General features: G+C 34.3%; 1 protein-coding gene and 1 long non-coding RNA gene across 2 annotated transcripts; both read left to right on the top strand.

Annotated features, from left to right (window-relative positions):
- The first annotated feature begins 2,801 nt into the window (after positions 1 to 2,801).
- On the top strand, positions 2,802 to 5,309 carry LOC131937124 (uncharacterized). Its single transcript, XM_059294356.1, has 5 exons — positions 2,802 to 2,885; positions 3,162 to 3,561; positions 3,889 to 4,039; positions 4,456 to 4,784; positions 5,107 to 5,309. Exons 3-5 carry the CDS (start codon positions 3,939 to 3,941, stop codon positions 5,307 to 5,309), a joined length of 633 nt encoding a protein of 210 aa, XP_059150339.1. The 5' UTR covers positions 2,802 to 2,885; positions 3,162 to 3,561; positions 3,889 to 3,938.
- A 3,502-nt stretch (positions 5,310 to 8,811) lies between these two features.
- Positions 8,812 to 10,681, top strand: LOC131937663 (uncharacterized). The gene is made up of 3 exons (XR_009386245.1): positions 8,812 to 8,934; positions 9,853 to 10,011; positions 10,437 to 10,681. It is a non-coding gene; the product is annotated as an uncharacterized LOC131937663 (long non-coding RNA).
- Positions 10,682 to 15,161: the final 4,480 nt, after the last annotated feature.

Below are 15,161 nucleotides of genomic sequence, written 5' to 3'. Positions count from 1 at the left end.
TTTTTTTTTATTCTTTTGAAAAAATAAAATTATTTTTTAGTGGTTTAAAAATCCATAAAATCAAATTGGAATGATAATTATTTAAATCTAAGTCCATAAACACCCCCCCCCCCAACACTCAAACAAATGTGAGGAGCAAGGTCAAGATCATGTTATAAAAAATTTAACATTCAACCACCTGGTATATAAGAAAGAGGAAAAAATTAACTGTTCCCAAGTTGATGATCCACATATCCAGCATGTCATGAGGTCACAGAAGCCAGGAAACTCTACCTCACCTGCCATACAAGATGTTTACTATACTTACACTCTACACAGTTGACAGATGATTTTAAAACTGAGGGCTTATTTGAAACATAAGCAAAATGATGTAGGCCTATATGTAAAATGGTCGTGTTTGTGTATACATAGGCATATATCAGGGGTCAGCAACCTTTTGAGACAAAAGAGCCAAAAGTTACAATTTACAACATTACCCGGTTTTTAAAGAGCCACTAACTTTTTTTATGTCAATAGTATATTTGTTTTGTATTATAAATATATATATATATATATATATATATATATATATATATATATATATATATATATATATATATATATATATATATATCCTAAACAAATATACTATATACACAATTATACACATAATTTAAAATAAATACCTTGCATATATGAAATAATCTCATTAGAATTTGTGTTGAGAGTATCTACCATGAAAGTCAGACTACTTGCATTTCTTTTGAATAGCTCAAATCTCTCCGTGAAAACATCCTTCATTTTGTTTATACTAATGCTGAAGTGATTGAATAGTAGCATTGGTTTCTTAACGATATTTTTTTTCAGATTTTTCGTAATTAAGTAATTTACTGCTCACCTTGTATTTAAAAAAAAACAACAAGCAAGACATACACTGGGTTTTCCTTTCAGTTTTACACTCAGCTGGATTAGTTTCTATGAACTTGAATGTTTCAATTCGGAATGGACAATGTCATAGGAAGTACACTGAGATAGGGAGTAACTAAATATTCTAATATAATAGTAAATGTTTATTGTTTATATCTATTGTTATATCATTTATTACCGGGTGATACAGACTAATATTTTAATGAGTTTTGAAAATAAAATAAAATGATTATTAATATTTGTGCATGGAGCTGAAGAGCCGCAGCTGGACACCAAAAGAGTTGCACTCGCGAGCCGCAGGTTGCCGACCCCTGGCATATATATATATATATGTATATATATATATATATATATATAAATATATATATATATATATATATATATATATATATATATATATATATATATATATATATATATATATATATATATATATATATATATAAAAATAATATATATAATATATAAAGCCTATTAATACATAGGCGATATATATATATATATATATATATATATATATATATATATATATATATATATATATATATATATATATATATTTATATTTATATATATATTTATATTTAAGCTATATATAAAGTATATATGTTACTGGCAAAGTATGTGAGGCATTCTATAGATTGCCTAGGCAATGTATAAAATCCCTGGTATTTTCAGGGAAAGTTTGATATATGGGTGCTGTTATTTACTTTTCCTAGGTATAATATAAAATTACAAGGTGTTGTATAGAATGACAAGATCAGCTCATGCAAAGTGTAAAATGATCATTTTGCAAAAGTCTTTAGCAACAAACAGTCACAAAAGGAAAGGCAAAATTGAAAGTGAACAACAGTAAATCATAAATGGGCTAACAAAGGAATCAGAAATGTTATTAGTTACTATTTATTGCAGCAGAAAAGACAAGAATGGCATTTTGAATGCATTTTACTTTCCCTAACCCTAACCAAGAACCTAACAAAGGTGCTGGAAAGATCAAGTGAGAAAGCTTATTTTACACTGCCTGTTTGCTATTGGTTATTTTATAGAATGACTAGCGAATGTATGAAATATTTATGTACTTAATACTTTTATGATGCATTTCAGGCATTATACACATTGCCTAGGTATTCAACAATTTGCAGGTTTACACTTCGCCTATAACATATATAGGTGCAGACCGCACCGAGTGATGTCATTTAAGTGGCGTTGACACCAAGACATAAAAAGGCAAAATATATAGATGACACCAAGACACAACCCTGTTAATGATATAGAAAATAATGCTACATCTAGCTGTATTAATAACGGAATATAAATACACCTCTTTACTTTAAGCTGTTAGGGTAATACTAACTGCAAAGTTTACAGGGGGAAAAAGTTCAGTAGATTAAAATGATATGTGCACCAATTCACGCCATTGGCAATATGGGGTGGAAGGGGGGGGGGTGGATCACACCAATTGCAAATACATATTTATATAATATAGGCCTTTATATATATAGCCTATACTTTTTTCTTTGGTGGTGGTGTGAGGGTTCCATGAGGTTCCACACCGGGTGACACCCGACCTAGCAATGCCAGTGTATATAGTATATATCAATATCATTTTTACATAGCCAATATATAAATATATATATACATATATATATAAATATAAATATATATATATATATATATATATATATATATATATATATATATATATATATATATATATATATATATATATATATATATATATAGGCCTATAGTCAAACCACCCATTTATTGTTTGCTCGTTCAATCAATAATCAATATTTTACGGTTCATAAAGTAGTTATTCATTGATACCTTTTGAGAATCTGCAATACCTTGTAACAAAGGTAATACATAATACAATATGAGACTAGTGTAGGATCGGCTGGCTAATCTCTGTTAGTTTGCTGTCGTGAGGCTGTCTTTGCAAAGGGAGGCTACTGAATAAATATCTGATAAAAATAGTGAGTTTATACATCAACATAACTCTATAACATTTATTAAAAAATTAGATAACTCTAAATCACAAACTTAATACTAAATAGTTTAATTTTAAAACCTCTACTATCTAACCTTAATATAACTCAGTTTTTAAATAAAATAAGCCAAATAGAGACAATCTCTAGAGTTTAGTCTATTTTATTATATTTGTCTTTAGATCAGCTTAACTTTGTCAATGCCGGCTCTTTCAAAAGCCTCATCTAGGCCTGCGAACGTTTACGTTTTTTGTTTTGTTTCAGAAGAGCACTAAACATTACACGCAGCTAAACTGGCTGTGGAACAAGTTAAAATCAATAAGCTTTTGTAGCGTCCGTGACCAGACAATGAACTTGCAACCACACAAAAGTTTTTAATTAAGTTCGGGGGGTAAATCGATAGCCGTGATTGTTTCAAAGGGGACACTAAGGAACTAAACCAATGTTAATACTAGCAGGGTGGGAGATCTGTTTTTATTATACACGAGTTAGCTGCTCTTTGGTAAATTCTTTACCGAGTAGTAACTTAGATAAATCGTGACATATAACATACAACTTCAAGTGTGTATTTAACGTGTTAGTGTGTTGTTTTAAATATAAACTCATTAAAATATGTTTCCGTGGATTTACTGAAACGTGTGTTCGTGTTAATGTGTGGTATTAGGTAAGTAAATAATTGTAAAAATGTGTATCTTACTTGCTAAGATTTGTCACTGTGTAGGCTATAAAAGTACATTGGTTAAATGTGCAGATGAATGTGCACTGAGTTCATTAGTTAAGCGATGTTATATGCTAAACTGAGCTATATTGTCGTAAATTATATTCCGAAAAGACTATTTTTTAATATCATTTTGGAAAGAAAACAAATATTTACTTTCTGAGATAGTCATAAACAGGGTATTGCTCATATATATATATATATATATATATATATATATATATATATATATATATATATATATATATATATATATATATATATGTATAAAAGATACCAGCACGCTAAAAATCTACATTGAGCAAAGGACATAAGCATATAATATGGGAGGCAACAAAGAGTACTCAGAACTGGATGCTGATGAACTTTTCATGACAGAAACTGCAGAGGAGAAGCGGGAATGGGAGACCGCATTCAAAATGAGGTACGTCTTCCCTTTAGCCTTACAAATCCTTAGCTCAATAGATCTACATTATAACTTCAGGCTGTATGTAGTCATACAATTTTAGCATCTTTATCATTGCATGTACCCACAATCCAAACCTCGTCTCCTGTCTTAAAAAGGCCAATCTCTCCGTAAAAAGTTATTCCTATCAACTCTTTTAATTTAATTAAAATTTCTGAAAAACAATTTTCTTTTCTGGTTTCTTTAGAAATAGGAAATGGACTCTGCATCACATATCTTAAAAAAAACCTATCATTTAGAAATAAATGTAGGACTACGTCCTTGGTGTGTAGTCTAGAGTTGTAAGGTAGATCCCTAAGGCTGGCCAATCAAATGTATATAACGATACTGCGCTGGGTAAAGAGAAAACTGAACTTTTGTTTGTATCCCAATAGAGAGCTGGTGCTACAAAGGTCAAGGCTAGAGTTCAAGCAATGGGAGGATAACTTCACCAGACGTCGTTTGTTGGCTGGCGCCCGCATGAAGAAGTTGAACTTGGCACTGAGGCAGAGGCTGCAGACAAGCCAACATCATACTTTAGTGGATAACGCTACAGGCAACACAAGCCCACATCATACACTAGTTGATAACGCTACAGGCAAAATAAGCCTAAATCATACCTTAGTTGATAACGCTACAGGCACCATAAGCCCACATCATACCTTAGTGGATAACGCTACAGGCAACACAAGCCCACATCATACACTAGTTGATAACGCTACAGGCAAAATAAGCCTAAATCATACCTTAGTTGATAACGCTACAGGCACCATAAGCCCACATCATACCTTAACTGATAACGCTACAGGCAACAGAAGCCCAACTCATACTTTAGTTGATAACGCTACAGCCAACAGAGGCCCAAATCATATTTTAGATGATAACGCTACAGGCACTATAAGCCCACATCATACATTAATTGCTACCGCTACAGATAACAGAAGCCCACATCATACCTTAGTTGATAACGCTACAGGCAACATAAGCCCAAATGATAACTTTAGTTGATAACGCTACAGTCAACATAAGCCCACATCATACCTTAGTTGATAACGCTACAAGCACCATAAACCCGTACACCATCACGGACAGCACAATCCCACTTAAACCTACAGAAACCACTAGCACTCATTTCGCTGCAGAGTTCCCAAGCCTAAATAACACTACATACAACATAGGCCAAGATACTTTAGCAACCAACACGAGCTCAGATCACGCCACAATCAGAATAAAATCCTACAACAAGTAACATAACCCAACATAAAGAAAGAATACCAGACAGTATACAGCAAGACACGAGCACAATACAGACAACATAACCCAACATAATGAAATAATACCAGACAGTATACAGCAAGACTCGTGCACAATACAGACAACATTACCCAACATAATGAAATAATACCAGACAGTATACAGCAAGACTCGTGCACAATACAGACAACATTACCCAACATAAAGAAATAATACCAGACAGTATACAGCAAGACTCGTGCACAATACAGACAACATTACCCAACATAATGAAATAATACCAGACAGTATACAGCAAGACTCGTGCACAATACAGACAACATTACCCAACATAATGAAATAATACCAGACAGTATACAGCAAGACTCGTGCACAATACAGACAACATTACCCAACATAAAGAAATAATACCAGACAGTATACAGCAAGACTCGTGCACAATACAGACAACATTACCCAACATAATGAAATAATACCAGACAGTATACAGCAAGACTCGTGCACAATACAGACAACATTACCCAACATAATGAAATAATACCAGACAGTATACAGCAAGACTCGTGCACAATACAGACAACATTACCCAACATAATGAAATAATACCAGACAGTATACAGCAAGACTCGTGCACAATACAGGCAACATAACCCAACATAATGAAATAATACCAGACAGTATACAGCAAGACTCGTGCACAATACAGGCAACATAACCCAACATAATAAAACCACATTAGATAGCATACATCAAGACACAAGCACAATACAGACAACATAACCCAACATAATGATACCACCCCAGACATAATTTAAAAACCCGAGTTAATACCTAACACAGACATAAGCAAATCGTCTCTATAAGATTTAAAGAGCCTACCCAGTGATGCAAGTACTATCTTACATACAATATATCAAACGATAATCATAACGTGTATCAGCACAATAACATATTCAATGTATCAATCTCACTTGACACACCTCGAATCCATTGTTAAAACTAAACTCATGATGCATTCACATACCTTGTAAGTTTTAACAAGTAAATTGGTTTGTTTATTAAAGTTTTCAGCCTAATACAATCAAATTAATTACAATATAAGTTTATGGGCTGGAAGAGTGTTCTAACGCTCGGCATTCATGGCATATGCGTGGGTTCAAATTCCACTTCTTGGTGTTTAGTATAAACATTGAAGAAAACAACAGAAATATAAAACAACTGAGTTACTCATTTTTAAACAGCTTCTTTTCTGTTTTCATGTGCCACGCAAAACATGCAAAACGGTGTGCTTATCTACTGATTGAATTGTGTTCTATGTTGTTTTGTTTTTCTATTCAGTTACGTTTTATATTCTGATCAACTCCCTAAACAAAAGCTTTGCAAACATTGTTTTGTTCGACTCTTTCTATACTACTGCGGTTTTTAAAAAATCTCCTTCGCTCTGTTCTTAATTATTTTGTTATTTACTGTTCCGATTTACCAGGTAATATACAATTCGTGTAGTTTGTATGCAATGTATATGTCTGTATAGTAAGTCTCTCTACCTAATACAGTCGATGTCTTAAGTTAAAATAACAGATATGAAGATCACGACTCAGTACTCATACACAAAAACACGTTTACACCTCACGGTGAGCTGGAAAACATTTGACGATTATTGGGCAATGCTAAAGTTCGCACCAACAGAACACCTGCGACGATTTACTTACATTATTCTAGATCAAATTTCCTAAGCTAGTTTTAACAAGGTCAGATTATTTTATTGAATAACGTGTGATGACGACCATTTGCGTCATCAGGCGGGGGAGGGGGTGCGGGTTACACAGAATATCAAGATCTAGACTAGATAAATTTACTGTAGACTCAAATTAGAAGAACTGCCCAGCGTATCTTATTGAAAATCAATAATAGTGTTGGAACCTAATCTAAGTAGCAAAGAGACGTATCGTTAAAGCTATAGCCGATAGAAAATTTAGCTTTATAATGCGTTAAACTTTTGGATGGGCAACATTGTCTTCCATGGAAGCAGTCATGTTTGTTGTGAAAGTAATAAGGCTTAAATGTATCGAGTAACTTTACTATTAATAAAATTATTGTTCTGAACTTTTTAAGTTAAACTGGTGTTTCAACCAACGAATATGTCAATAAATTAATTAACGTCTCTAAATACATTTGTGTAGCTTTTTAGTAGCTTGTTGTTTTTACACTTGCGGCGATTTGTTTTATCCTTGGCTGTGCAAAATATTATAATGTATTTTAAAAAATTGCCAACAAAAACAAAACTCTGGCCAAATACTTTGGCTAATTATGACTATACATTCTAACAAAACTCTATCTTGGCAAAACAAAACTCTATAGCAGAGCACAATGCTTTTGTTATCGCACAACACACATCTCTCAATAAGGCTGCAATCACACGAAAATTATTTGGTAATTTTCAGATTTTACACTAATTAAACACCTGGGGCGGTTTGCTAAAAATATTGAAGCTCACATGTCCCAACCTAGCTTTAACTATGTGAAATTAATTTATCAAATAACGAGTGATAATAGCGTTATTTGAAAAATAATAGGTCATGATACAAGCCATAATTATTTTCAGGCAATGTCTGAAACATATGGATGCTGTTTTAAGTTTGGCGATATTTGGAAGCAGTAGGTGATGTTTGGAGAGGTTTGTCTGGGGGCAGTAGGTGATGCTTGGAGAGGTTTGTAAGTAGATGATGTCTGGAGAAGTTTGTAAGTAGTTGATGTTTGGAGAAGTTTCTAAGTAGGTGATGTTTGGAGAAGTTTGTAAGTAGATGATGTTTGGAGAAGTTTGTAAGCAGATGATGTGTGGAGAAGTTTGTAAGTAGGTGATGTTCGGAGAAGTTTGTAAGTAGGTGATGTTTTTGAATGTTGATATCTGGATTTAGTAGGTGATGTTTGGAGAAGGAGGTAGGTATGTTTAGATGAAGTAGACGATTTTAGGAAACGTCATGATATTTTTAGGAAGAAGGGGATATTTATAATATTTATCTGATGTATTGAAGTAATTACTATTTGGTGGAGCAGTAAATGCTTGAATGTTGTATGTATGTTGTAAGGAGACATTAGTTTAAGAGAAGAAAAATACTGAACTATCAGTCAGGCGTCGTGAAGGAAAAATTCATTTAAACCATCTTTGTATGTAAAGTATGAACGTTTTGCAGGATGAGGAGATTTGTTCAACCAAAGATCATACACTTATACACAAACCGCATCTTGTCCTCTTTCAGCTTTTCAGCAAACTACAACGTGTCCTCCATCCCACACATTTAACTCAACCCTCTACCCCTACCCACCCCAGTTTACCCCGATTCCAACCTCGACATTACCCCTATGAAGTACCACCCATTGCAATTTTATCTACTTTCTCTCAACAATAGACCAATGTATAAATGGTATTATATTATGTTCTTTCGCAATTTTGAATAGTGTTAGGTGTTCAATCACCTAATTGTGACATGATCATGTGATATGATGGGCCATTTAAGTCTGGGCTATATAAACCGTTGATTCAGCACAATTGAGTTGTAGGGTGCACCAGAGTAAGCTGCAAAAGCACAGCTCGACTAAATTGTACGCACGTTTTATTTGTGGTAAGTTTTGAATTTTGTATAAGCATAATATTTTACATTTTCTCAAACTATTGTTCGATTTCTTATGTAAATTAAAAAGCTATTTGTAAACTTTTTAGTTAAACTTTGTTTAAAAACCTGTAACCCTCACTCAGTGGGGATGCTTTTACCCACTGAGGTGTTGTGGTTAAGACGGGCTGACCCTGAGATTAAGAACACACTGACACCGACAGTTGTTGTCAAGTACTCGCTTTATTTACAGCATCGAGCCATGACGGCGATGCAACACAGTAGTACGACGATTTCAAAGAGAAAATACTGATGCAACAGGAAACCAAGAAAACAAAAAACTGTAGCCCTAAAACAAATGTAAATAAAAAGTTACATTCACGACAACACCACGTGTAGGCTACAATATACACGGGTACAATAAAATATGTTTCGGCCAGTACACAGTACTGCCAACAAGTACCAATAAGTAGTACTACAAATAAATACTTATATTATTACTCACCCTAACTAATGTGCACATGCAGCACTAGCAGGAATACACAAATAAGTATTTTAACAAACATAATTTAAATAACTACACTACCTTCATTAGGTCTACATCTTGGTCACCGTGTCCACAGACAGCAGCCGTGCGTGTGACTGACACGGCTAGGCATGAAACCACCCACAGTCCCATGTCACATGACATGGGACACAGGTAACATCGCTCACAAGAGCACGGAAAAAACAACTAAGTCAACAGGACCACGACCCCACAGGGGCCGCAACTCAATGAATTAAAACTTCATATTTTTCCTTCCCCTAGCTGGTAACCATATGTGTTACAAACCTATCAGACCGGTACAATCAAGATCCAAATAGTAGATGTTTCGTGGTTATTTTAAAGCCTAAACAAACGTAGATTGTGTTTGTTGTTTCCTTACACAGATTTGTGACGACCCAAAGTCATAATCGACATCATGAAGCTGCTGCTACTGTCCATTCTGCTGGCGTCAATTGCTCTAGTCTTCTCAGCACCTACCAGTCAAAACTTCCAGGAATTATCCAATCGAAATACCGGCAAAAGGAATTGCGGTTCAATAACGCGTAAGAAACTTGTGGATGTTAATTAAAGCTAGACATTCTAAATAGTAAAGTACAACGTTGTAAATAGTAAAAATAATATTGTAAAAGTTAAATTTATACATTGTAAAATCGAATAATGTAAGTAGTAAAATTGTAGTGAGTAAACGGTGAAGTATGTCATGCTCGATGATAAAATTAGACACTTAAAATATGTCTGATAATATCTATCACACATTTTACCATCTCGTCGCCCCCAAAAACAGTGGTTTACGTGAATCAAATGTTATACTACATGGTAAAGTTTGCCAAAGTGAAAGATACTGTTCATTTTTAAATTTCTCAATGACACTATGATATGCATATTTAAAAGTATAGGTTAGGATTAAATTGTTTTAAGCTTGACGTCGAAGTTTGCAAAATCCAATAATTTTTTTTTCGTTTCACAGATGCTCATGATATTCTAAGTAACTTGCGCTGTAACGTAAGAAAATGAATAACAGCTGATGCAGGCTCGGCATGACTCCAGAATAGCTTTGACTTGAAATATTCTGGTTGAATTGCTCTGTAAGTTAAAGAAAAAAATGAATAACAGCTGATGTAGTCTTCAGAATAGATGAAATGTTTGGAACATTAAATTTCAGAAAGTTTGACATGTCGATGGATGTTTCATTAAAATAAATCAGAAAATTGATTTTTTGTTTTCAAGTGTTGTATAACGATAATGGCAATGTATCCAGTATTCACAATGCATTAATCATTAATCCATTTTCACTTTTCCTAAAAGTCTATCATTGGAGATGGTGTTAGGCTAATTGTTGTCTTTTATCTTTCACAAACACCTTGTAAACAATCCAGTTATCTGCTGGTGGCGGTTGTTACTTTCCAACATTTGCTACTATACAGTAGGACGCTAAGTACTTTAGTTTTGAAAAGTCTGCATTTAGTCTAGGAGGAGATTTTTTCTCAATCGCCGTGTTTTTTTTGCATGGCTGCAAACACTTGCTTGGCTTTAGATATACGTATTTTAATTTCATTGGTATAATCTCTTTCGTCATAGGCAATGCTGCCTAACTGTTTGAAATATTTTACTTCCTCTACTTGTGACTTTTTTTTAAAGCTCGGAGTGGCTAGTTGATTTTTGTGTAAGGGGGGTTTGTTACCGAGAGGTGATCTTATTTACTTATCCGCGCACCCTCGTTGGTACAAGGAGGTATACCAGACCTGAGCAAACTATTTGCACACTAAGACAACATTAATATTAAGCTAAAAATAAAACTTATGAACATACAGTTCAATACATTTATTTATTTTCATTAGACGTCACAGAGGTTCATATGTTGAAAGCAAAAGAAACAATACAAATAATACATGGCCCGCCTTTTATATTCAAGAAAACATCACTGGAATTTTAATACAAGTTCAAAAGACAAAAATAATTAAAGTACCATTTCAATGCGGAAATTAAATATTCACCTTGGTTACTGACATTAATTCATAGAAAACATATAATTAAGTGTGAGTAACAAACCTACATTTACACAACTCAGAATTCACACAGATAAATGTCATTTCCTCTAGTCCTAACTCCACTACTTGCACTACTTATGTAATCTCAGAATCACACGTGTAAATGTTATCACCACTAGTTCTGATTCCACTAATCAAACACGGTTTAAATCCTTCTTTGAATACGCATCAGTACTCACAACAATCTAGCTCGACATTCAAGCGGCAGTAAGATTTCCAACCAATGGAATAAAACATTGGGCCACTGGTACAAACATCTGGTCATATGTATGAACATCCGGTTAGCCCACAGTGACAAAGATTATGGCTCTAGGAACGAAGCACATATTTACAGGAACAATACGTTTGGCCACTGGTACAAACAATGGCCACATGTATAAACATCAGGTCACAGATGTAAATATCTGGAACGAAGCACACATCCACAGGAAAATATATTTACAGGAACAAGACGTTTGGCCACTGGTACAAACATTGGCCACATGTATAAACATCAGGTCACAGATGTTATACCGCATTAATTTTCAAATTACATGTTACACTTTTTAATAAACCGGGGGTGATCTCCCCTAAACTTTCTCGAATATTCTTATATAACTTGGAATATAGACAAGATTTTTAATTACTTAAACTTTTAAAAATAGAATAGAATCTCATAGAAAAAAGAATTGCGCACCAAGGGAACGCCAAAACAAAATGTGCATAATAGTGCGCAATCGTATTAGTACTTTATAAATTTACATGCGTTTTTTGAGAAATCTGAAATAGCGTAAATTAGTAATTGCGGTCAACGGAAATTACTCAAAATTTGACAGAAGGTAGAGAATTAGATCTTTTACTTACATGTGAAATTTCATGTATCTATCTGAAATAGTACTCAAGTTATAGGCTTTTGAAAAGTTCAAAGTAGAAAAAGTACCACTTCCGGTTATCGGAAATCGCTCAAAAGCTGATCAGGATCTACGATTTTGATAAAATACTTATACATGAAATGCCATCAACCTAGCTGTAACGGTACTCAAGTTATCGTGTTTACACACACACACACACACATACACACACACAAACAGACACACAGAGATACGGACAAGATTGCAAAATTGAGGTGTAAAACGTCGAGATTTGTAAAAATCTCGATTTTTTTTTTGCACGATTACAAGACTTTCTCTATACTTCGTATATACGAGAAAGTAAATAAGATAATTGGGTTGTTAGATTCGAAAGATAAAACCATTGTTTTTATTGATTCATCAACGCTAAAGTAACATTTACTTTACTTTACTGGCTGTTGTTTAGCGCCAATCTGACTTCTTGTAAGTACAGATTTCTTTCGGCGATGTAGCGAAAGAAGTCTCTTCTGTGTCTATCACTGAAACTGCTTAACTTGCATGAAAGCAACTAATAACCCCCCCCCCCCCCCGCCATGACCAATGTCGTTTAAATAAGAACATTTCACTGAAATATAGGTATAAACTTTATATGATAGTTGTGTTGTCCATAGAGAGCGGATGTCTTCTCCCCTTAGGCCTGTCTCAGCCAACAAAGTGGGCGGCCACCTTGCTACAAAGGTGTGTTATCATAGCACTTATGTCAATAGATGTGCGATCCTCATTGGTCTAGTTAGTGTCCACCTAGTTTGGTCTGATGGGCGAGCCTACCTACGACGTCTGCCGAAAACTAGTTTTAATCATTGAATATTTTATTATTAATAGTAATTTTAAAATGTTTAAGGTAATAAGACAAACCTTTTAAATAAAAGGTGTGACAGTAAATAAAAACTGTACGGATCGACATAAATCATTCTAAATACAAAAATATTTGCTGTGAGATCATTTGTCCTTTAGATTATTTGTCCTGGGAAATTTTTTTTACTGAGATCGTGGAACCCAGAATAAACATCTAGAGGGTTAGATTTGGTCTGTACATTCATTAGTTTAACGTCCAACATTAAAAATTGTATCACACTTTAGATTTTTCAGTCATAGGCTCGGGATTTCTTGGAGAAGTATTTCACCGGCAGGGTTCAAAACCCAGACAGAAAACGGATCTCAAACCGAAGGGAAATTCAAAACAGCAAACACAAACTAAAGCTGGTAGGAGAGAAACAAAATGTTGTAAGCGAATGAGACGAACCTTGCGGAATTGTGTACATTCAGCGTGTGTTAAACTGATAAGTAAATATCTCAATGAATGTTTTATGAGTGTATGATCTATTAAAAATGAAAAAAAAACATCATTTATAAATACTGTTTGTTTTAAATTATAGCATAATGATAAATGAATAGAAATTTGTGTTACTAGTTTCTGTTGCAATAAACAATACTGATAAACTCATATATGTATATATATATATATATATATATATATATATATATATATATATATATATATATATATATATATATATATATATATATATACCGACAGATACAAGTACTGCAAAAAATTAACAGTATTACTAAATATAATTGCATTTAAATACTTGAATAAGATTTTTTTGATCCACCCTTGTCTCTATTTATAACTAGTATGTAGATATAGTATCATAATTAAATCAATACAAAAACAATTATCTTGATATTTACAAACATTCTGCCCCTATCTATGACAGAGCGATAACTCTGGATATAAAGATCTCTTTAATGGGTTGTTTCCCTTTGTACATAAAGATGATTGGCTAGCTCGTGTTTCTGGTCAGTTCGAGAGTTTGATATCACTTGACGCCGATAATCACACGGTATACAGACAGTGTACAGACAGTGTACAGACAGTGTACAGACAGTGTACAGACAGTGTACAGTCAGTGTACAGACAGTGTACAGACAGTGTACAGACAGTGTACAGACAGTATACAGACAGTGTACAGACAGTGTACAGACAGTGTACAGACAGTGTACAGACAGTGTACAGACAGTGTACAGACAGTGTACAGTGTACAGACAGTGTACAGTCAGTGTACAGTGTACAGACAGTGTACAGACAGTGTACAGTGTACAGACAGTGTACAGACAGTGTACAGGCAGTGTACAGACAGTGTACAGACAGTGTACAGTATACAGACAGTATACAGACAGTGTACAGACAGTGTACAGACAGTGTACAGGCAGTGTACAGACAGTGTACAGTATACAGACAGTATACAGACAGTGTACAGACAGTGTACAGACAGTGTACAGACAGTGTACAGACAGTGTACAGACAGTGTACAGACAGTGTACAGTATACAGACAGTATACAGACAGTGTACAGACAGTGTACAGACAGTGTACAGACAGTGTACAGACAGTGTACAGACAGTGTACAGACAGTGTACAGTATACAGACAGTATACAGACAGTGTACAGACAGTGTACAGACAGTGTACAGACAGTGTACAGACAGTGTACAGACAGTGTACAGACAGTGTACAGACAGTGTACAGACAGTGAACAGACAGTGTACAGACAGTGTACAGACAGTGTACAGTCAGTGTACAGTGTACAGACAGTGTACAGTCAGTGTACAGTATACAGACAGTGTACAGACAGTGTACAGTCAGTGTACAGTATACAGACAGTGTACAGTCAGTGTACAGTGTACAGACAGTGTACAGACAGTGTACAGTCAGTGTACAGTATACAGACAGTGTAAGTCAGTGTACAGTG

This window comes from Physella acuta, unplaced genomic scaffold (assembly GCF_028476545.2).
Source record: "Physella acuta isolate Inbredline_101_S28 unplaced genomic scaffold, ASM2847654v3 ptg000006l, whole genome shotgun sequence".
In the NCBI taxonomy this organism is placed as follows: Eukaryota; Metazoa; Mollusca; class Gastropoda; family Physidae; genus Physella; species Physella acuta.
This window is presented reverse-complemented; position numbering and strand designations above follow the sequence as displayed.